At 41.5% G+C, this 22,424-nt stretch overlaps 1 protein-coding gene across 2 annotated transcripts in view; it reads right to left on the bottom strand.

The window, feature by feature from the left end:
* GDI2 (GDP dissociation inhibitor 2) overlaps positions 1-19,699 on the bottom strand; it is a 30,958-nt gene extending 11,259 nt beyond the window's left edge. The window contains exons 1-5 of one of the 2 annotated variants that reach the window (XM_040645460.1): positions 19,458-19,699; positions 10,504-10,611; positions 8,579-8,678; positions 6,228-6,362; positions 68-266 (exon numbers count right to left, since the gene is read on the bottom strand). In XM_040645460.1, coding sequence (XP_040501394.1) covers positions 68-266; positions 6,228-6,362; positions 8,579-8,678; positions 10,504-10,611; positions 19,458-19,502 — 587 coding nt within the window. In that variant the 5' untranslated portion in view covers positions 19,503-19,699. The remainder of the gene's footprint in view (positions 1-67; positions 267-6,227; positions 6,363-8,578; positions 8,679-10,503; positions 10,612-19,457) is intronic. The other variant, XM_040645461.1, reaches the window with a different exon arrangement.
* Positions 19,700-22,424: the final 2,725 nt, after the last annotated feature.

Raw genomic sequence — 22,424 nt, 5'->3', positions numbered from 1 at the left:
TTTGGAGAACTGAGAAATTCAGTGACAGTTCCAAGAAAAATATAAATCTAAAACCCAAAACACTTACTCATCGGTTCTGTAAAGTGCCAGGGCATGGCCGGTAAAATCTATGACATCTTGTCCCAAGTCAAATTTCTTGTACACCTCTCGCATTGCGGTCTTCTTAGGATCGATGCCCTCAAAAGTTCTGGGATCTTTTTCATCAAAGTTGGCAACATACACTAGGAATTTTCTGAAGCGACGTTTTTCAAACAGTCCCATTAAACCTAAAGAATGTGTCAAAAAGCAAATATTCACACTAGGACACTGAGGAAAAGAGAGCGTGAGAGGCAAGTCTAAATGTGCCACATTACGGTGCAGGACTCCTCTGACGCCGTGTGCGAAGCGAGACAGGAGCTTTTACATGGGACGGCTTCCACCCACTAGCTTTAAGATGAACCTACGAGAGCTCAGTTATTAAGTCTTCAATTTTACAATCACAAGTAATTATAACCAGTACTTAATTAACTGTACTAAGTTTAATTATGTCTCTTATTAGGTACAAGGTGGATATGACTTTGAAAAACTATCATTCACGAGGGCATGCACCTGAACACTCTTCTTTTGACAACTCTGACCCAAACCAGCCAACCGGCTAAAATTCTGAATGCTCCCCCTTTTTCTGTGTGCTAACATTCACTCCAGCATTTCACGGGAGAGATGATTATGCTGCCACTTGCTTTAATAAAGTCCTAATCAGTTTACCACTTTTTATACTAAAAGCAAGGCTGAAGATACAGGTATAAACTACTTTACAAACCCTGAGCTCTCTTACCAGTCAGCAGCCCTACCTGAGTATACAGCTGCCGGCAGACGAGGCCAAGGCAAAGGTGTTCTGGCTTTATCTCCTTCGCTAGTCCCCTTTCCTAACTACGGACTACTTTAAAAACAACAAACTCTCACGAAACGGTGTCATGTTTTGATATTTTTTAATATTATTGCCCCCAAGACTATAGCTGAAATCAACGAAACTGAAAATTAAAATGATCATGAGGCCATTCATGACGGCTGACTGCACTTAACATGTTTAGATTATATTTGCAAGCCAGCTTTAAAAAAATGGGACGGGGCAGCTGGCTGACAGAGTCAGTAGAGCATGGCCCTCTCGATCTCAGGGCTGGAGTCCAAGCCCCACACTGGGCATGGAGCTTACTTTAAATGAATCAGTCAATGAATGAATGATTTTTTGAAAATTAAAAAAAAAAAAAAAAAGGACAGAATGCATACATAGTAATGGTACAAGGCTAAAGAAAGATATTCTATGACCACACGAGCCCCAACTTACGTTTAGTGGTCAGGGGTAAAAATAAGACGGCTAATATACAGTTCAGTTTTCAACTGTCTGATGCCTTCTCTGATCACCCTACTTAAAACTGTGCCTCCCACCTCCCTTCATCTGTCCGCACAGCATTATCACCATGTGATATACTCGTCCTTATTTATAGCCTAAATCCCACTAATTTAAGCTCAAGAACAGAAAGCATTTTTTGTTTACTTTCCCCTTCTGTTGAACCCAGCCTACCCCAAACCTAGAAGAGAACATGGCACAAAACATGTGCTCCATATTCAATTCACACAGTGACTGATGCAAGCAAATATAAGTCAAATTATCCACATATTAGATACACAACATAGGAAGAAAAATGTTCAACTATATGATAAAAGGGTTAGAAAAAATCTTTTTTCCGAATTACTGTTTCCTGAGTAGTATCTTAACATCATTTCAAATGTTTCACTTCATTCACTTGCACACTTAGGTTTATTTACAAAGAAAAAAAACAAACAAACCTTAGGTCAAGACATTTAAAACATTAAGTTACAAAATCCAGAGCGGTTTCATGAAGAGAATAAATGAAAGCTTTCTACAGGTATAAGATCTGACCACGGAGAATTGGAAGAATACTCTTAAAAGTCCATACTTACCCAAAGCAGTCTACAAACTGAACACGATCCCTTTCAAAACACCACCAGCATTTTTCACACAACTAGACTACTACTAAAATTTGTACAAACCACGAAGACCCTGAATAGCCAGAGCAATCTTGAGAAAGAAGAATAAAGCCGACAGTATCACAATCCCAGATTTCGAGATTTACAACAAATCTGTAATGATCAACACAGTCTGGTACTGGCACAAAGAGAGACCCACAGATCAGTGCATCAGGAGAGCCCCGAAATAAAGCCACACCTGTATGAGCAACTAATCTCCGACAAAGGAGGCAAGGGTTCCGGGGGGGAAAGACAGCCTCTTCAACAGATGGTGCTGGGAGAACTGGACGTCCACATGCACACCACACACAAATAAACTGCCAACGGATTAAAGATCTAAATGTGAGACAGGAAATCATAAAACACCTAGAAGAAAAGACAGGCAGTGACTTCTGACATCGGCCACAGCAACAGTCTTCTACATGTCGGACTACACCAAAATAAAGTTTTTTCCCAGGAGAGGAAACCATCAATGAAACAAAAAGGCAGCCTATGGAATGGGAGAAAATATCTGCAAATGATACATCTGACAAGGGGCTAAATCCAAAACACATAAAGAACTTAACTCACACGACACAACATCAAAAAAAAAAAAAAGAGAGAGAGAGAGAGAAATAGTAATAAACTGATAAAAAAAAATGGGCAGAGGATCTGAATAGAACTTTTTCTAGTTCTATTTCAGAGGACAAACAGACACAAGAGAAGATGCCCCAAATCACTCATCATCAGGGAATGCAAATCAAAACTGCAATGAGACCCTGCCATTTGTGACAACAAGGATGGACCTAGACGGTATTTTGCAAAGTGAAATAAGAAAAAAAATACTGTATGATTTCACTTGCAGGTAGAATATAAAAACAGAATAAATGAATAAACAAACTTACAAAAGCAGAAACAGACCCATAAATACAGAAAACAAACTGACAGATGTCAGGGGTGGAGGGATGGGAGGCTGGGCAAAATGGGGAAGGGGAGCGGGAGGTCCAGGCTTCCGGTTACGGCATGAATACGTCACAGGGATGAAAGGTTGGCACAGGGAACATATCAAGGTCCCGTAGCAGCGCCGTGTGGTGACAGATGGCAGCTCACCTGGCAGCGAGCAGGGCAGAGACTGGCTGAATCACCATGTTGTACACCCGAAACTAATATAACATCGTGTGCCAACCATACTTCAATTAAAACAAGAAATTTGACCACAGAATTTTTAAAAAAAGTGAGAGTGGAAATCAGTGTCCAAAGAACTGTCCTGAAGTACAGTGCCGGTGGGCCTGACCTAATTCCGGCTGCTTCAGGCCGCCACGGCCTGGGGGGTCACTCACTCTGTCATGGGAAAGGTGACTCGGCATCAACAGAGGACTCACAGCAGTGAAGAGTGAGAACAAATACACGAGCTGGAGGTTTAAATTCAGACAGAAGATTTTGCTGGACACATGTCAAAGCCATTCATGAAAACTTCTCGGAACATTTCTGAACAGATCTACATTCAACATGACTTTAGAGGTCAAAGATACTTCTCACTGATTTGATTAAAATAACGCTTGGCCAATCAGCAACTACTTCCTGGAACCTTGAGGCGTCACGTGAACCGCCACGAGAACCAACCGTGAGTGCGGCTCCTGAACACGCCAGTGTGCACTCAGGCCACACGGACAGAAATGCACTGTCCTAGCCAAGCACTAGTCTCACTGACCCCGCGTGAGCTGACAATACGGAGTTCTCGGTCTGCTGGCTCCCACCTTACTAAACTTGGATAATCCCGACAAATCAGAACTCCCGGAGAAAAGCAGCAAAAAGTGGCGTATGATGTGAGAAATAACTCTGCGATGGAAACCAGAAAGGTTCAGTATTAAAAAACAAAACAAAACAAAAACAAAACAAAAAAAATGGAAAAACTAGAAAGCAGAGGATAGTTGTTAAAATATTGGCTTTTAAAAATCTGTAATTTTAAACTATATATTAAGAGGTTACCAGTATGGGGTTTTAGAGTCAAACAAATCTGGCCTCAAACCAGTTCTATCAGTCATGAGCTTTGCTACTTTGGGCTTTTCTTTAACACTTGTATACCTCAGTTTTCCCATCTGTAAACTAAAGATACTAGTACCCACATCTCAGGGTGACAGCAAAGGGTAAAGAATACCCATGAAGTCCTTAGTACACACACGTCTGTACGTGATGTCCAAAACACGTTAGCTATTCTTAAAATTATACAATAATTATTCTTGGTCATCCTCCTGAGCTTCTCCACTTCTCCACCTATCCTTATCCCGTTCATTCTACCAAGGATTTTCCTGCCTGCCGTTCTGACTTCAAGATCCTACTCATTAACAGAAAAACAGTTGCTGAGAAAGTAGGGATCTGGCAAAAAATTCCCACAACTGTACACTAAAAACAGGTAAACGCTACTGTATATAAATTAAACCTCAAGAAGCCTAATCATAAAAACAGATACATAAACATACTTGCTTTATTTTTGGAAAAAGAGACATTAAGAAGGATCAACCAGAAACGAAAACAATCAAGTGGAAGGACTAGAAGACAACAGAATAAGGACAAGACTCTAAATTCTTGTCGTATAACGTTGATTTTCGAGTCATGTAAATGTTTTACATATTTAAAAAATTAAACCAGAAAAAGGAAAAATACAACTGCTACAAGGTAAGTCCTTCAATATTTGTTTAACGGAGGAGAGTGAAGCTGTTAACACAGGTAAGAGCTCAAAGAGAGAATAAAAGCTCAGAACACAAACTTTGTTGCAAGATTCTCTCCAAACTGTTGAACTCTTATTTCTATGAAAATACTTCATTTGAATAAAACTTACATTGTCATTTAAACTAATTTCTAACCCATGATTATACCACTAACTCCCTCAATTTAAGTAGGAGCCATTTCTTTCCCTCTCCCGCTGTCAATCCTAATTTAGCCACAAATCTCCGGGCTGATTTTTCACTTTCTGGCTAGAGTGCCTTTCAACATCTTCTCCCCTGATAGCAAGAAGGAAATAAATGGAGTTAGAGAAGCTGCCAAAGTAATTCAAATTAGGTTTTTAGGTGAGAGAACTTTCCCCACACTCAGGCCAAAATAATCCCTGAGAATTTACTGGCACTTCTCTTCTCTCTATCCAAACGGCTCCCCGCCCTAAACTCCTCGAGCACTTACTATAGTAACTCATCCACCCATTAGCCATCCAAATTCATCCTTTCCCAAACTGCTCTGCGCAACAACTCCAACACCTTCAAGGACAGAAGGTCTTTTTTAGGGATGTTTGCTATTGAAAAGAGGTAGGAATAGAAAATGTTGGGGCGCCTGGGTGGCTCAGGCGTTAAGCGTCTGCCTTCGGCTCAGGGCGTGATCCCGGCGTTCGGGGATCGAGCCCCCCATCAGACTCCTCCACTGGGAGCCTGCTTCTTCCTCTCCCACTCCCCCTGCTTGTGTTCCCTCTCTCGCTGGCTGTCTCTCTCTGTCAAATAAATAAATAAAATCTTAAAAAAAAAAAGAAAAGAAAATGTTAACCAGGAATCTTTGGTTGAGCCAAGAGAGGAAATAATTTTGGGCACAGAATACAATCACTCCATACTCACCGGAAATTCCTAAAAACAGAGATTTCAGAGAATGACAACAGCATCAATTAGAGGATGTTTCGCCAGAACAAAGTTCTCTTTGGCAGGTTGGACAATGAGGCGTAAGCGGTCAGCTCAGTACACAGGCGCTGGAGTAATACTACCAGAGTTTCTACTCTAATCTCGCCACTTACCTACATGACTTCAGGCCTGAGTTCCCTCATCTATAAAATGGAAACCCTACCCATACAGGTGATTCAAAAGTCAAATAAGAAAATGAATGTGAAGCATTTCACACAGAGCCTAGCACACAGGAAACACCCAAAAAAACAGCTCTTATGAATTATTATTAGTATGAAAGAGCACTAGCTGACCCACCCCAGCACCAAGTTCCATGAGACAGAGATAAGTCACTTAAACCCTCTCTGAGCTTCAGAGGTGGGGGTTTTTGAACATTCTCTTCAATGACGTCCTCTCAACTGCCCAGAACGGTGTCAGGCAAGGAACAGACATTCAATAAATATTATTGACTGGATGAGTGGACAGATGGCTGTCAGAACGAGGGACATTAAATGTGATTTCTAAGATTCCTTTCCATTATAAAATCTCAATGTTCTGAGAAAATAAAATAAAATTACTTACTAGATGCCAGGGCTTCTGCTTCAGTGGAAGGAACCTTGTAGATTTTTCCTCCCTTATAGACAAAGCTCCCTTCAGTCACTTTGAAATCCAGATAGCGAGTAACCTCTGTATAAAGCAGCATCTTAACCAGCTGACCTAAAAAAGTCCCACAGTTCAAACTGTAACTTAAGCCTTACTACCTTCAAAAACCAGCAGAAATAAAAGTACATTTATTGTGGCCTATACTAATGGCTATCCTAGTTTTTTCTAACATTGTCCAACAACCCCTACCAAAAAAGGTCTCGAATGCCATGTTCTAAATGGGACAAACAGAATGCACACCTATTGCTCAGCATAGTATTTTTTTAATGTTACAACTTCAAGATTAATAACTTTATCAACTTGCTTTTGTAAAACCTGTATTAATAATTATTACAGGTGTGAAGTTTAGAGTTATAGTACTATTGCAAATGGGTTTGAGTTTCCTTTAAGTTCCTATTATAAAGAGAGGCAACTAACAGGAAAAAATTTTCACCAATTTGTGCTATTCAGTTTATATTATTCAATCTGTACTAATTAAAATGAATATTAATTTCAGGGGCGCCTGGGTGGCTCAGTCAATTGAGCATCCGACTCTTAATTTCAGCTCAGATCATGATTTCAGAGTCGAGTTCAAGCCCTGCCCCAGGCCCCAGGCTGAGCATCGAGCCTGCTTCGGATTCTCTCTTTCCCTCTCCCCCTCTAAAATAAATAAATAAATCTTTAAAAAAATAAACAAAAAATAAAATGAACATTAATTTCAGATAAAGAATAAAACCAGGCATACAATTAAAAATATTACCTGTCTATAAACCAAAGAAATCTGGTATGCTAAAAATAGCGAACTTTTCGAGAAACAAAATTATTTTAAAGCTCATGTGAAAGGAAACACTAGGACAATCAAAATAAAAAATATATTTTTAAAAATTTTATTTGAGAGTGAGAGAGTGCATGCACAAGCGAGTGGGGCAGAGCAGAGAGGACAAGCAGACTCCCCGCTAAGCTCATGGGACTGGGTCCCAGGACCCTGAGATCATGACCTGAGCTGCAGTCAGACATTTAATCGACTGAGCCACCCAGGCACCACTTAAAAATTTTTTTTGAAAAAAAATAAAGTAATGAAGAGAGCTTTATGCAGCCAGGCGTTAAAGTAAATTGTACAGGTATACCGATTAATCCACAAATTAGGGGGGAAAAGACCCATGTCTAAGAACTTAATATATTATAAAAGTTCAATCAAAGTGGAAAAGATAAATGGTGTTGAGGGACAACTGATTAACCACCTTGAAAAAATAAATCTCAATCTCTACTTCTCAAACAGGTTAACAGAGGGAGCACCTAGCTGGCTCAGCTGAAAGAGCTGTGACTCTCAATCTCAGGGTCCTGAGTTTGAGCCCCATGTTGGGTGCAAACATTACTTAAAAAACAACAACACAAAAAAACCAGAAAAATCTAAAGTAAAGTTATCAAACAGGATAAGAAATTAACTTACAAAGTAAAATAGGTGAATTTATTTTTACAACGAAAAAATTAAACTATAAAACCATTAATAGCAAATATTTAATATTTTTATAACCTTGAGGTAAAGAGAAAAATTTTAAGCATACCCTTCCAAATCAAAAATAATAAAAAGAAGAAAAAAAATCAATCTGTATAGCTACATGAAAAGTAAAAGCTCATGTGCGAAAGAAAAATACAACGCGGCTATATAGAAAGCCAATCACAGACTGGAAAAAATACCTTCGATTACGTTAGGATTATTTATTCCATGGTCTTTATAAAGAGCTCCTTCACATCGACAAGGAAAAATTGAAAAACCTCAAAAGAAAAATGTATAAAGCCTAAGGCCGACCAATATGAAAGGCAATAAACATCTAGAAACCATTTCACTGTCTAACAAATACTTTTAAAAAAATCCATGGGGGCGCCTGGCTGGCTCCATGGGTACAGCATACGACTCTTGATCTTGGGGTCATGAGTTCAAGCCCCATGTTGAGCGTGGAGTCAACTTAAATAAATAATCAATCCATTATCTTGCCTTTAGGTATGACAGAGTGACAAAAATTGAAATGAAGGGGCGCTATAGACACTTCGGTTTTCATATACACTGCGCCATGTCCTAACTTTGTGTCTCCAAAACCAATCAGGAAGGAGTCACCCCCTCCTCCACTCTTATAAACTCCAGACACCTCTAATGGCCCACAGTCTACTCACCAAACTGCTGCCATCGACAAAGTCTACTTTCACATGCGAGGATTAATACGCTCTGTCAAGAGCTAGAGTCTACTTTTAAATCGGAGTCATGTACCGCCATAAATGTCAGAATGCTTTACCATTGGCCATGAGGAATTTAGGGATTAAGTCCACGTTCCAGTCTCTTCCTCTCCCCATCGATGCTGGTGGTGCTCCTGGTATTTTAAATCTTTTGTATAACTAAAACCAAAACAAAAATTACCCATAATGTAACAAAATTTGCTCTTCATTATGCTATGCAACTATTCTTCCACAACCTGGTTTTGGTATAATAACCGACCACCAACAGTGACATAAGGTGTAACAACAGCATTTCACTTTTCATCAGATAAAACTTTTAGAGAAATTCCAATACAACTCTAAGTTAAATATACTACTAAACTAATGAATTCTAAAATAAGTATTACAGAGGTATTTTTTTACTAACAGAACAGCACAAATACAAAACAATTTGTCAATGACACACTAGCTATGCAGACACATCATTGTAGAAATCATTTAAACTCATTCTCTCCTGAATAAAAAGCTAAAAAAAGGTTTAATTTTGCTTCTGTAGTTATGTAAGGAGTCAAAAATAAATTCTGGATTCTTCAAATTTAAAAAGTTAGTTCCAGCTAATTTATAACTTATGTGAGTTGAGTAGGAGCTCTAGATAAAAAGAAGCTTATGGTCTAAAATTTGGGAATATTCATTTTGTTGCTAATGTGGAAGTGAATAAGCAAAGGTGGTGTATTTACTAAAAAAAAATATCCCCAAGTCCTTGAGTATATTCAAGGGGGTGGGGGCGGGGGAGACAGCTTGCTCATCTTACTGAAGATTAACGAATGTACTCAGGGTAGAAGGAATGATGCCAACATATTGCTCTACAGATTACTAACAATGAAGAGATCTGGTGGTCATCGCCTTAACTCAGGTGAAAGTGGGCATCAGAAGAGTGCGGGAGTCTAGACATTCTATGCTCCTGATGTGATATACAACTAAGCTAGTGTGGACTTTTCAAAAGGAAAAAAAAGTGGGGAGATTTCTGTAGATTAAGAGAATAAAGAGAAACAAGACCAAAGGCAATGTTTAAAGTAGTTAAAAAAAGAAAACACTGCCACCACACGCAATGTAAGACATTCTTGGCGTCACTGGGAAATTTGACTGTCATCTGGGTATTACTGCTAATTTCCTTAAATGTGATAACGAACGATATTATGATCATGTAGGAGAATGTTATTCTTAGCGAGTAAATGCTGAAATATTTAGGTCAAATAACATGATGTCTATTACTTTCAAGGATGCACACCAGTAACAAAAAAAGACATAAAGCAAATATTGCAAAATGTTAATGGCTAAATCCAGATGGAAGGTTGATTCACTGGTATTATTCTTTCAACTTTTCTGTAGGCCTGCACAGAGAAAACAATTTTGATAAGAATATGAAGTCTACTTCATCAGTCATGACTGACAGTAACTGATGACACCCGTGTCTCTGATACAACACGGTACGGCTCGTCTCCACGCGTGTGGATGCTCAACAGACCTCCCGGAGGAACGTTCGGCTAAACACACTTTGGAAATGCCTCATGTGCCCACAGTCTAAAAAGGTCGGAGGCAGGGGAGTAGAGCAAAAAGAACCGAAGCTCTGGAGTCTGACGATCCAGGCTCACAATCCTCTGATTTTAGTAACACAGACTACTTTGTCATCGGAAAGAGGGGGATAAAAATCTCTCCTTGAGTAACTGGAGGAATACATAAAGCCAGGCGGAGAGCACGGCCCTGTGCGCGGCATGTATCAGACCCCGCACGAGAACTTGCACTTCAAGACGTAACAGCGAACTGCTCCAGATGGCAGTAAGGTCGCAACTTAACAAGCCCTAAAACTAACAGTCCCCGGAAAAATAGGATGCTACAGATAATCTAGTTAATAAAACAAAATTAAACCTCTTATAAAGAGTAAAGTTGAGATTCACAAGTAAAAGTTTAAAGAATGAAAGGCATACTAATGTATTCTAATACTTACATCTTCCAGAGGTGTTATAGACGCACTTTCTCCTCCATAGTACGGGTTTCTATCCATGTGAAGAACTTTCTTCCCATTCACTGACATTATACCTGACAGGATACATTCCTACAGGGAAAGCACAAGTATCTTCAAAAGAAGTGAAGTGTCACCACATGTTTCAGATACTTTTTCCCCCAGATACTTTTTTTCTAAAGCCCCTCATCAGGCACACCTGAATGGCTCAGTCAGTTGAGCATATGACTCTTGGTTTTGGCTCGAGTTGCGATCTCAGGGTCCAGGGGTCAAGCCCTGCATCAGGCTCCGCACTCAGCTAGGAGTCTTCTCTCCCCACCCCCATGCCTTCCCCACCCCCCGGGCTTGGGCATGCGTGTGCGTGCCCTCTCAAATAAATAAATCTTTAAAAAATAAAATAAAAGCCCTGAAATTAAACACCCTTAGAGCACCCAATACTTAACGTATGTACAACATATGACATAACTTAAGGACAACATAACATAACCCTAAAGCGACTAGGGTTCAAAGTGTGGTCTGTGGAACCCCATGGGCCTCAAGGTTAAGACTATTTTTTCACTGTTGACATTAGCACCGACAGTGCAAGACCAATGGTAGAGAAAAATTAGGGCAGTTGCTGCACACTGCGCTAGTCATCATACTCTCCACCACCAGGGGCTCGCAGTTTAAAAACAAAAACCAAAACAAAACAAGGCTAGTTTCACTCAAAAAGGTCCCTGATGAAGCATTAAAAATTACCTCTGTTAAATGTACACCCTTGAATGCCCACCTTTTTAATGCTCTGGGTAACAAAATGGGAAGTCCACATAAAGTAACTCTGGCTCAAGGAAAACCTTTTGTACAACTGATCTGTAAGCTGAACTAGCTACTTTTTCTCATGGATCATCATTTTATTTGAAAGAACAACAGACCAATTTATTCAGACTTAGGTATTTGGCAGATGTGGCTGCAGATTTCACACTATAATTAATCATTAAAAAAAAACCCTGCCATTTACGTTTTGGTATAAATCAAAGAATATCCACAACAATGTGAAAGGCTATTAAAATGCTCCTCCCTCTTCCGACTACACATCAGCATGAGGCTTGATTTTCTTGGTACACTTCAGCTGGGGCAGCATCTCACAGTCTGAACACCACGGCAGATGAGAACCCAGCTGTCGTTAGAGAGCCAGAAAAGGTAAAACACGGGCACCTGGGTGGTGCAGTCAGCTGAGTGACACACTCTTGGTTTTGGCTCGCATTGCGATCTCAAGGTTGTGAGATCGAGCCCCGCGGCAGGGTCCGTGCTCAGCAAGGACTCTGCTTAAGACTTTCTCTCCCTCTCTCTGCCCACCCCCACTTGCACATGCCCACTCTCTAAAATAAAATCTTTAAAAATAAATAAATGGTTTAAAAGATGTAAAACAATGAAACTCTTCTCACAATTTTGTTTTGGAAGATATAGTTACACTTCATAAAACTTATATTAACATGTAATGGGTTTATCATTAAGTGAATTAATAATTTTTAAAAATTCTCAGTGTTGATTTCTAATGATAAATATTGATAGACATAACCCTTATAAATAAAACTCTTCAGGGTCCTTAATTTTTAAGAGTATAAATAGATCCCAAAACCAAAGAGTTTGAGAACTACAGCTCTAAAGGAAGCATCCAAGATAACCATAAATAAATTGGCAATAGAGGATTATAAATGTCCAGTCTCAAGAAAAGGTAAATAAAGCATGAATATACTAAGATATACCCTATCAAGACAGAGGGGGGAAAATCAAGAAAGAATATGATTAATGAATTAATGAGAAGAAACAGATGGGATACACATTCACTGAAAACTCTTTACACCCGTGTTTTGGTGACCAAGGCTTTATTTTTTTAAAAGAAAAGGGGAATTCCATGTATCCTCATTAATCCTTAGGGCTTTTCAAATTTACTCCAAAGACCCTAGGTAGCAGGGAACAATCTCATTCCCCTAGAAGTCTGACTTTGATATTTTTATTTTAAAAATTCATTAATTTTACTCCATAATGTATCTATTCATTTTAGTATTTTTAAAGGTTTTTAATTACTATCAGGTTCAAATTTTACTCTAGAAAGATGCGTCATATCTTATTTAGATCAAGACACAAAATACTATGAGTGCTTCAGAAGGCCACTTCATGCCCTATTCCAGTTCTAACTCCACCCCCACGCCCCATCCCCTCTCATGATTTCTAAGAGTGCAGATTCACTCTGCCTGTTTTTAAACTCTGAATAAATGGAATCATGCAGTATCCTTTTTGTATATACCTTTTATTCAACATTATGTTTACAAGATTCATCCAAATTATGTTTTGCGTGTTCTTGAAATGTACTTATTCTCACTGCTACAGAGCAGGGGTCCCCAAAGCACAGGAGCCAAGTCCAGTCTGCATGTGATTCTCATAAATAAAGATTTACTGGTAAACACCCATTCCGATTCATTTACATACTGTCTACATCTGTTGTCACTGTGCACGGTAGAAGTGTAGTCGTGACAGAGACTGTAACCTATTTCTGACATGGACCTTTACAGAAAGTCTACCTAACCCTGCAAGCGGAGGACGCATCTCGAAGGCTGCTTCCCAACTCAGGACCACCTGAGAACGTGTTTGGAATGTAAATTCTAAGCAGGTTCTCAAACTTCACTTTGCATCCACAACACTTGGAGGTCTTGTTAAAACAGACCCTGGGACTCCCACCCATAGGACTGGGCTGGGGCTGAGAATCTGCCTCTCTCGCGAGTTCCCAGGTGATGTTAATGAGGCTGGTCCAGGACCAATTCCAGAACCATTACTAAAGCAGCGCTGCGCCAACTTTAATAAGCGTAAGAATCAATGGGGGATCATGCTAGGGGTGCGCGGCTGGCTCAGTAGAGCACGGGACTCTAGATCACTGGACCATGTGAGTTCAAGCCCCACGTCGGGCTTAGAGCCCACTTAAAACAAAAATTGGGGATGTTCAACTGTAGATTTTATGATTCAGTATACTAGGCCTGAGGCCTAACCTCCTGCTGTTCTAGTAAGTTCTCAGGTGTTGCAGAAGCAGTTGATCCAAGGACCACAATTTGGGTAACAAAGCGATAGAGGCTTTAGTTGAATGAATACACCGCACGACTATAAGACCATTTATTTATCCATTCTACCATTAATGGTCATCTGGACAGTTGCCAGTTTTTGACTCTTATAAATAATGCTCTATAAATATTCTCAACATATTTTATTATGCATTTGTTGGATATATATCAAGGAAAGCACAGCTATGTTCAACTTCAGCAGATAACTCCCAAACAGCTCTCCAAAGTGGTTGCACTAATTTACACTTTTGTCACAGCAGTGTATGAAAGTTCCTGTTGTTTCAAATTTTGCCCAACACTTGTTTCTTTTTAATTTTAGCCATTCTATAGTTAGGATGTGGTTTAATTTGCATTTCCTGACAACTAATGAGGTTGAGCACTTTTTTAGTTTTTTTAGTTTACTGATAATTATGGTATCTTCTTTTGATAAGTGCCTATTCAAGTTATTTGCCCTTTTTTAAAAATGGGTTTCTTTTTCTTACTGCTATATAAAAGTTCTTTTCATATTCTGGATAGATAAAAGTGCCTCACTGGTTCTATGCACTGCAAACTTCCACTCTGTGGCTTGCCTTTCTACTGTAAGGATGCCTTGATAAAGAGAACTGAAGGCATTTTACAACTACAAAAATCAACCCTAATCTTTTCAAAAGCAATTTACTTGTCCAAAAAGCAAAACCCAAAGAAGCAATAACATACATGGTTCAACATATTACATGAAAGTAAAATAAAATTTACTTTCACAAAAACAGGTTATGACAGAAACAGAGGAAGAGAAACAGTCCTATTTCCAGCCAACACAGGCAGACTCCAGAGCTCAACTTTTGGAAGCAAAATCACAGCAAGCAACTCAGAGTGTTGCATATCTTCTATATATAACTTTCCACACTCCCCTGCAAATAAGCATGATCCACTCACTGGACCATGGCTCTAAAGCAAGCACTACAGGTGGGAGGCCTAAAATAAAGGGCTCAATAATTTAAAGATTCACTGAAGTCCAAAGAGCTAATAACAACTACCTTTAGAAGCATTACTTAGAACAAATACGACAAAAGCTAGTTAAATCTGCAGGTTCATGGATTCTCCTAAGCCCCTCTATAAAAGATTGCTTTTACATCGCCAAAAGGATGAAATACATAGTAGCATTAAGTGTAATACTTTACATTTTGCTTTAAAGCATGGGATGAACTAATTCACTGATAAAATTTGTCAATCATATCTGGGCAAAGGGTATATATTAATGATCCCCAAATTTTAATATCTTACAAAATTAACTCAAAATTAAAACCCAATACTACTACCTAGCTGATGAATATAGAATAACAAGCAAAGCACACTAGAGCCAGAGAAAATACTCTACATGAATTTCCTTTTTTTGCACTAGAAAACTTGGTCCACCCATCAGATATATCAACAATACTGATAACTTTTACCAGAAAAATCTATGTTTTAGTGACTATTAACCAACATGTTAGTTTTACATCTAACGGATGAGAGTACTCCACATTTCATTCAAAGTCACCCGCGAAGGACCTGAGCAGGATAAGAATACAAACTTGCATCCAGGATAACTGGAACTATAAAACCACCTTCAGAATCGAAGTTCTTTAGGATAATGGCATCTGCCACTCACCTGGCATTTCATGTTCTACATAAAAAGAGGAATCCAGATCAAATGTTTAAAGGTCAGATGCAGCCAAGTCCTAGTACCTGTTGCTGCGTGGGGGTGAGGGAAGGGCCCTATCAGTGGTATGAAGTTCACTTCCCTTCAGCACCCCGCACATATCACCAGAGTTGCAATAATCAGAATAACTTATTTGGACAGCACCTAAATACATTAGGGGGGAAATACCTCTAATGTCCTGAAGAGGCCTGCATGGTGTTCCTATTTATGAACCGTGATCGACCTAAACAGCTTCCTAGGTCAGCGGTACTAAAGAGTATCCTGGTGTCTTGGAAAAATTAATGCCCAAACCCTTCCTGCTTTAGAGAGTAAGCTTCCAAGAGAATACAGTCACAGTACATTAATATTCTGACAGATCTTCCAAGAGACCAAACTAAGCACCTACCAGAACCCTAAGTCCTACTGAATTTTAAAGTTGTTACAAGGAAAAACAAAACATAAACGACAACAAAAAAAACCCAAACAGAAAATAAATGCACACAAAAATGTGATAAGGAAAACAAGGTAACTAAAAACTAATACTAAAGAAAAGTGACTTTTGAAAGCTACTTACCTAGAATTATGGGGAAAATGCATTAACTAGAACATTTTTAAATCAGTTAATCTCAATATTATATGTCAGCAACAACATAGTAAAAATAATTGTTTTCAGCAGAATGTTCCTTTAAATATCTGCCTCTTGAATGCATCCCATTAAATGCTGTCAAAAGATCATTTTTCTTGAAACTGGCTCTAATTATATCTTTCCTGCTCAAAATCCTCTCCCACTGCCTAAAAGATAAAGTTCAAATTTTTCTTAGTCTAATACATTCAACATTCTTAGTGATAGGCCCTCTCTCCAGCCCAATTTCCCAATACGCCTCTTCATACCTTCTGTTTCAGGCAAAATAAACTCCCTATTCCTTATATACATCCTGTTCTCGATACCAATCCATCCTGCTCACTCTGCCTAGAAAATCATGCCTCCTGCTCCAAGCTTACCAATAATTTTTAAAGCCAGTTTACATACCTCCTTCTTTATGAAGGTCTTCCTGCTTCCCCTGTCTGAATTCCCACACTTGAAGCTCTAGTCCAGCACCTAGTACTTCCTCATATTGACTATTCGTCACCCTCCATATGATAAGCCATTTGTTTATACACAGATGTGTTTACCTTTTTATTGCCCATAACTGACCACAACGGTCACAGTTTAAATAAGTGAAACTGGGTAAGCCACTACTCCAGTAAGAGTCTTTAATCAGGTACAAGGGGAAGGAAGGTAAAGGGGATTGCTGATGATCATGGATGTGAGCCAAAACATTTAGTTAGTGGTTTTTCAAACCAAATATCTCACTACTACTTCAAGATGCTAAAATGTGTCTGATTTTACTTCTATCCTATGGGGCCACTAGGCTTGAAACTGATATGAAATACAGACTGCCTACAAGATATTTATACCTTCCAAAAGTAAGATATTTGTACAGTATTGACCCTATGATCACTACTGCAGTGGATAGAAAGTCCATCTACAAAACTCTAACACAGCAATGGCAAGGATTTTCAAGGAGCAAATCTGAGAGACAATTTAAGATTTTTAAATCAGATATTTTTAAAAAACTCCTTTAAATCACAAAATTTTAATAAAGAAAAAGGGTAAAATTACGTCTGGGATGTAAAATAATTTCTAAACATCTAATACTGAGAATATTGGTCAAATCTCACTAAAGTACACGTTTCTATTCGTAAGTCCTTACCAGAATTATTACGTAGAACAAAACAACACAGATATTTCTGAGAGCCACAGATAGCTGTGGAACTAGTTACCCTTTTATACTGTTTTTAAGAAGATTCAAGAATTTATTGCCAACCCCAAAGTCAATTACAAGCAGCGTATTAGGTGGTCAGATGTTGGCTATTCACACTGAAATAAAAAAAAGGAAAAGTCACCAGCCTAACAGCAAAGTAAGGGAGGAGGGAAAAAATGAAAGAGCAGACTGAACTAACTCCCAAAGCCAGCAGTCTGAGAGTACTTAATAAGGAGCGCCCAAGCTTACCAGGTGTTTCGATGGCTTCATTATGTTATAGCATTAACACAATAATTAATCCTCATGATGTGAAATCTTAGTTATCAAGTAAATTACGTTCCTTAGTTTGTTAAAGAAGTTGTGATGTCATTTGGAAAGGCTTTTTTCAGAAAGTGGTGGTTCTTTAGAAGGATAATCTTCAATTCCTGAGAAAATTCGATTACACGAAATATTCCATTTCTCCTGGATAATGATTTTGTTCCAAGTTACAGGTTTTATGTTTTATTTATTAAAGTTACTATCAACATTTGTGGATCACCATGACCTTCATTTTATAAGGAACAACTGATACAAAACAGTGCCAATACTAGGCAACAGAGTAACTCTGACACATTTTCTTTAAAAGTAGCAAGTTAATAGCACTAAAAGTACTTGACATACAGCCATCACCTACTATTTCATACCCATAACTGATAGAGTATGCCTGTTTTTAGGTTATTAACTCTCTGGCACTAAATATTTATAAGCCAAAAAATAAGAAAATTAAGTGGTATGTTCACTCCAGTCCATTCTGATTTGAGGTTTCTAACCTTAGTGATCTTATTTAACGCTAAGCAGTATTTGTGTCACTAGAAATGAGGGTACACATTTACCATTACCAAATCATCCCACCATCACTACTCCTATCAATGGTGGTAATAATGTGAATGCTCTGCATGGATAGAATTCTCAAAGAACATCTCAGGAAGCAATCTAAGAAGGCTCATAGGGATTAAAGTTATCACAGCTGTAAAGTGAGGGCAGAAATTGGTCTGATTTCCAGTTAAGTACCTATCACTCATCAAAAAAGTCACAATTAACCCAAAGGAATACTTAAATAAAGTGCATTATATTAACTTGGTTGCTATCCAGTAAGACCGTGCTATCTCTGACACAAAGTGATGCTTCTGTTCCAGGCATGTAGAAACCCGCAGGGCAGATTTCCACTCATTTGTCCATGTCCAACGACCTAATCAAGAGCAAATTTGAAAGACCAGCAACAACCCTAGAAAAAACAGAACTGGCTCTTACAACACGCTGGCAGCAACGGGGCCTGTTCGCCCAAAATCCTCCATGAACTACTAGGCTTGCAATGCCAATTAGACACTTTAAAAATACTAACTGAAGAAAAACAGCCCTGCAGCTGGTAGGCCTGCCTGTTCATTTAGGCATCCCACCGTCTTCCAACTCGCCACCTAAGAAGAAATTCGACCAAATCCCGCACATTAAAAATGACTATTTAGTTTTCTAGGTAAGCGACCTCATCTATTTGGTACTACTTCCTAGCCAGTCACATGTCTGCTTCGGACTAGTCTACAGGAAAGAACCTGGCCTCTAGCAACCCATCACCGTTCCATTTCTTAGGGGAAAACCCCCAGAAGAGACAATGGACGCGGGAACGGACCAAACCAAAGGAGAAGATGGCAAAGGTCAGGAGAGAAAGCATCGGATAGGCAAACGCTTTGTGAACACTCATTTCCAATTCCACAGACGCTAAGTGGGATGAGAGTGGTTAAAAGGAATGTGTAATGCTTCTCATTTGAAAGGGGGGGGCATAAAAAAGCTAATTTTCTCTAAGTTCACTGAACTGCATCAGTTACAAGACACTGATTATCCAATGACTTGTCACAAAATCTTGTGCCTAGCTCTTGTAGGCCGAGACCGACGAGCAGCGGTGGCTGTAGTCGAAGTAGGAAACGCAGCTGCGAGCGCTCCCGCCCTCCCCCACCCCGCCTGGTGCTTTTCCGTTTCCAATCGGGAGAGGCCATCAACCCGGAGAGGAGGCGGAGGGGCACCCACACCCCAAGCGGGCTTTTCTCTCATTTCCCACCCACTTTTACTTCCCCGTCGCTCTGCATCAGGCCACCCCCCGGACCGGGTTCTCCATCTCCGGGTCTGTCCTTGCACTTCTGGGGCAGACCCGGGGCCCCCCGCGACCGGTCCGCGCGGCCGCCGCGAGCCTCCGCCGCAGGCCCCCCACGCCCCGGGACACGCCCCGGGTCGCGCCCCCCACGACGACGGCACCCCGCGTGCACTGGGACGCAGTCCTCCACGGCGCGGCCCCGCGGGGTGGGCCCGGCCTCCAGCGGCGCGGGCTGCAGGGCGCGGGGGAGGGGGACTCACCGTCAGGCCGGTGCCCAGCACGATCACGTCGTACTCCTCATTCATGGCGGGGGACGGCGACGACCGAGGCCCAGGGAAAGCACAAGGCGCGGGGACTCTAGGGGCCAGCGGCTATACGGCCACCCTGGAGTCACGGGGGAAGCGCTCAAGCCGGTGTCGGGGCCCGACGGGAACGGGGAGCCAGGGCGGGAGCCGAAACGGAGCTGGAGAGGAGGGAGGCTGGCCGCCACCTCAGACGGGAAGAGAAGAGCGGGGCAGGGAGGGGAGGGAAGATGGGGAGGGCAGGGAAAGGCGGGCGGCGACCCGGGCCTCCGCAGCCGGGGCGGGGCTTAGAGACGGCGCTCGGAGAGCCGTCGATCACACCCTTCCCGCTCTCTCATTGGCTGCGTTCCCGTCGCCCGACCAACCTTCGTCCTCTCTCGCTTCTCGCGAGAGAAGGGCGGGCCGTCCCTCTGGCGGTTCCGGTTCCCCGCCCGGCCCGCTGCCACCGTGGTTGGGGGCGGAGGAGGTGGCTGAGCGCGGGCCCCTGAGGGCCTGCTGTGGAGTGGGGGGAGCGCGCCCGTGGCCGGAGAGCGGCGGTCAGCTTCGTTACTCCCACTGTGGTGTGGGAGCCGAAGCACGCCCAGGGCCCCGAGACCTCCCGCCGCCCTTGGACTTTGAGCCCGTGGCGGCCACGTGCGCCGGAGCTTGCGGCGCAGGGATCTGCTGGGGACGCGGGCGGCCGCCTCGGGCCCCGCACTGCGGCCCTCGCACCCGCCGGGTTTCGTCTAGTGGCCTGGTTCCGGCTGCGGCCCGGGCGCTGTGCAGGCCTCGGCCCGGCGTGCCCGCGCGGCCGCGCCTACTCCTGTCATTGGCAGCTTGCTTTGTGTTTCCTCCCATCCGGCCTCCTTTTTTCTGAATGAAAAAGCCCCCACCGTCTTGAAAGCAGTTCACAGATCACAGGTTGTATCTTATTTCCCGCCCTGTGTCGTGCTTGCTGCGTTGCCCCATGTGCGGCCCGAGGAAATTCAATGAGAAGAAAAAAAAACTTTTTAAAAAGTAACCCTTGTTACAAATGAAGGGGAAGGCCAGACTGGAGTTGAAGCAGGTCTGTGCCTACTGAGAGCTATAGCTCGGGCCAGCCATAGAAATTGCAGGGGACCACGCAGGAATAGGGTTAGTCCATGAGCGTGGAAGAAACATTCCTCGTGTGCCTTCCGTCTCCTCTAGTCCTGCTCACCCCCAACTTTTTTAGGGTTCCCACTGGAATCTCCAGCTTTGGGTAAAGAGAGGGGTGTAAGGAGAGGCTTGTGTTCTCAACCAAAGAGAGGAGACCCTATAGAAGCAGTCCGAACAGTGATTCCCCTAAAGCCTTGGACAGCCGGTGTTTACAGCCTGTGAGAGGTCTGCATACTCAGACGAAAGAGCTGGTACTTCTTCTAGTGTTACTCTCAAACACAGCAGCAGAACTATTCAAAGTGAATCTTGGTGGCCTTCATATTTAAATCATTCAGATTCCGGAAATAATCTAACAATGTTGTACAATGTTTCTTCACCCCAGAAAGAGTTTAAGAAAGTGTGTTCTATCAGACGATGAACCTTGGGGCGGGGGGCGGCGGGGGAGGGGGGTTGAATTTACATACCTTAATTGGGCTTGTATATATCAGTCATGAAATGAATTTCTTTTTTTTTTTTTTTAAAGATTTATTTATTTATTTACTTGACAGAGATAGAGACAGCCAGCGAGAGAGGGAACACAAGCAGGGGAAGTGGGAGAGGAAGAAGCAGGCTCACAGCAGAGGAGCCTGACGTGGGGCTCGATCCCAGAATGCCGGGATCACGCGCCCTGAGCCGAAGGCAGACGCTTAACCGCTGTGCCACCCAGGCGCCCCATGAAATGAATTTCTATGAGTAGACAAAAATCAACTGCAAAGTTGACTACTGAACCCGTTATGTACCAGTGGGTATGGCTGATTTTTCTGTTGGCTAAACATGATGCTTTAAGAAAGGTCCTGCTGTTCCTCTCCAAGTATGTGCACACATATTTATATGCACAAACTCATAAACAACAGAAACTTCTCACAGTTCTGTAGGCTGCAAAGTACAAGATCAAGGTGTGTCTGGTGAGGGCCTGCTTCCTGGTTCAAGTTGTCTTTTCACTATGTTCTCACCTATTTGGAGAGGAAAGGGTTCTCTAGGGCTGCTTTGACAGTGTTACCTATATTTTTTAACTGACTTGAAATACTGACCCATTTTTTAAAAGCTAGCAATAATGAGCCTGGCTGGCTCAATCAGTAGACCACGTGACTCTTGATCTAGGGTTCATGAGTTCCAGCCCCACCTTGGGGCATAGAGATTACTTAAAAAAAAATCTTTGGGGCACCTGGCTGGCTCAGTTGGTGGAGCATTCAACTCTTGATCTCAGGGTCCTGCGTTCAATCCTCACATTGGGTGTGAAGCCTACTTAAAAAAAATTGTAAAAAATAAAACATAAAAACTAGCAATAACAATAAAGGCCGGTTTCATGTATTGCCATCAACCTCTGAATGTTGAGGCTTTTAAGCATATCTGCTGAATTATGTTACCATGTTTTAAGTGAAGGCCATTTAATCAATATTCAGATGGAGTTAATGAGAAACTTCAAGGCATCAGATAAAGGATCTGAATTTAAGACTAATGAGGCTCTTCAATCCGATCCCTTACACTGAAGTTTAGTTTTGTTGGCAGTACAAGTCCCGTGGCCCTGTGGAAGGACCAAAAAAACAAAAACCAGCAACTGGTTTAATCGAAAATTCTATGCCTGCTCTAGGATCTTCATCACCTATTCTAGTTGCCAAGGAACTTGGTAGACAACAAATACTGTTTATGGTGGGAAGTGGCTTGAAAGCCACTAATTGGTTCTGTGTTTAAAGGTCTCAGTTCCCAACAGAGTGAAACCTTAGGTTTGGGGGAAGTGGGTGATTGGTGGAGAGGAGTGGGAAATACCAT

This window comes from Ursus maritimus, unplaced genomic scaffold, assembly GCF_017311325.1.
Source record: "Ursus maritimus isolate PB19 unplaced genomic scaffold, ASM1731132v1 scaffold_31, whole genome shotgun sequence".
NCBI lineage: Eukaryota > Metazoa > Chordata > Mammalia > Carnivora > Ursidae > Ursus > Ursus maritimus.
This window is presented reverse-complemented; position numbering and strand designations above follow the sequence as displayed.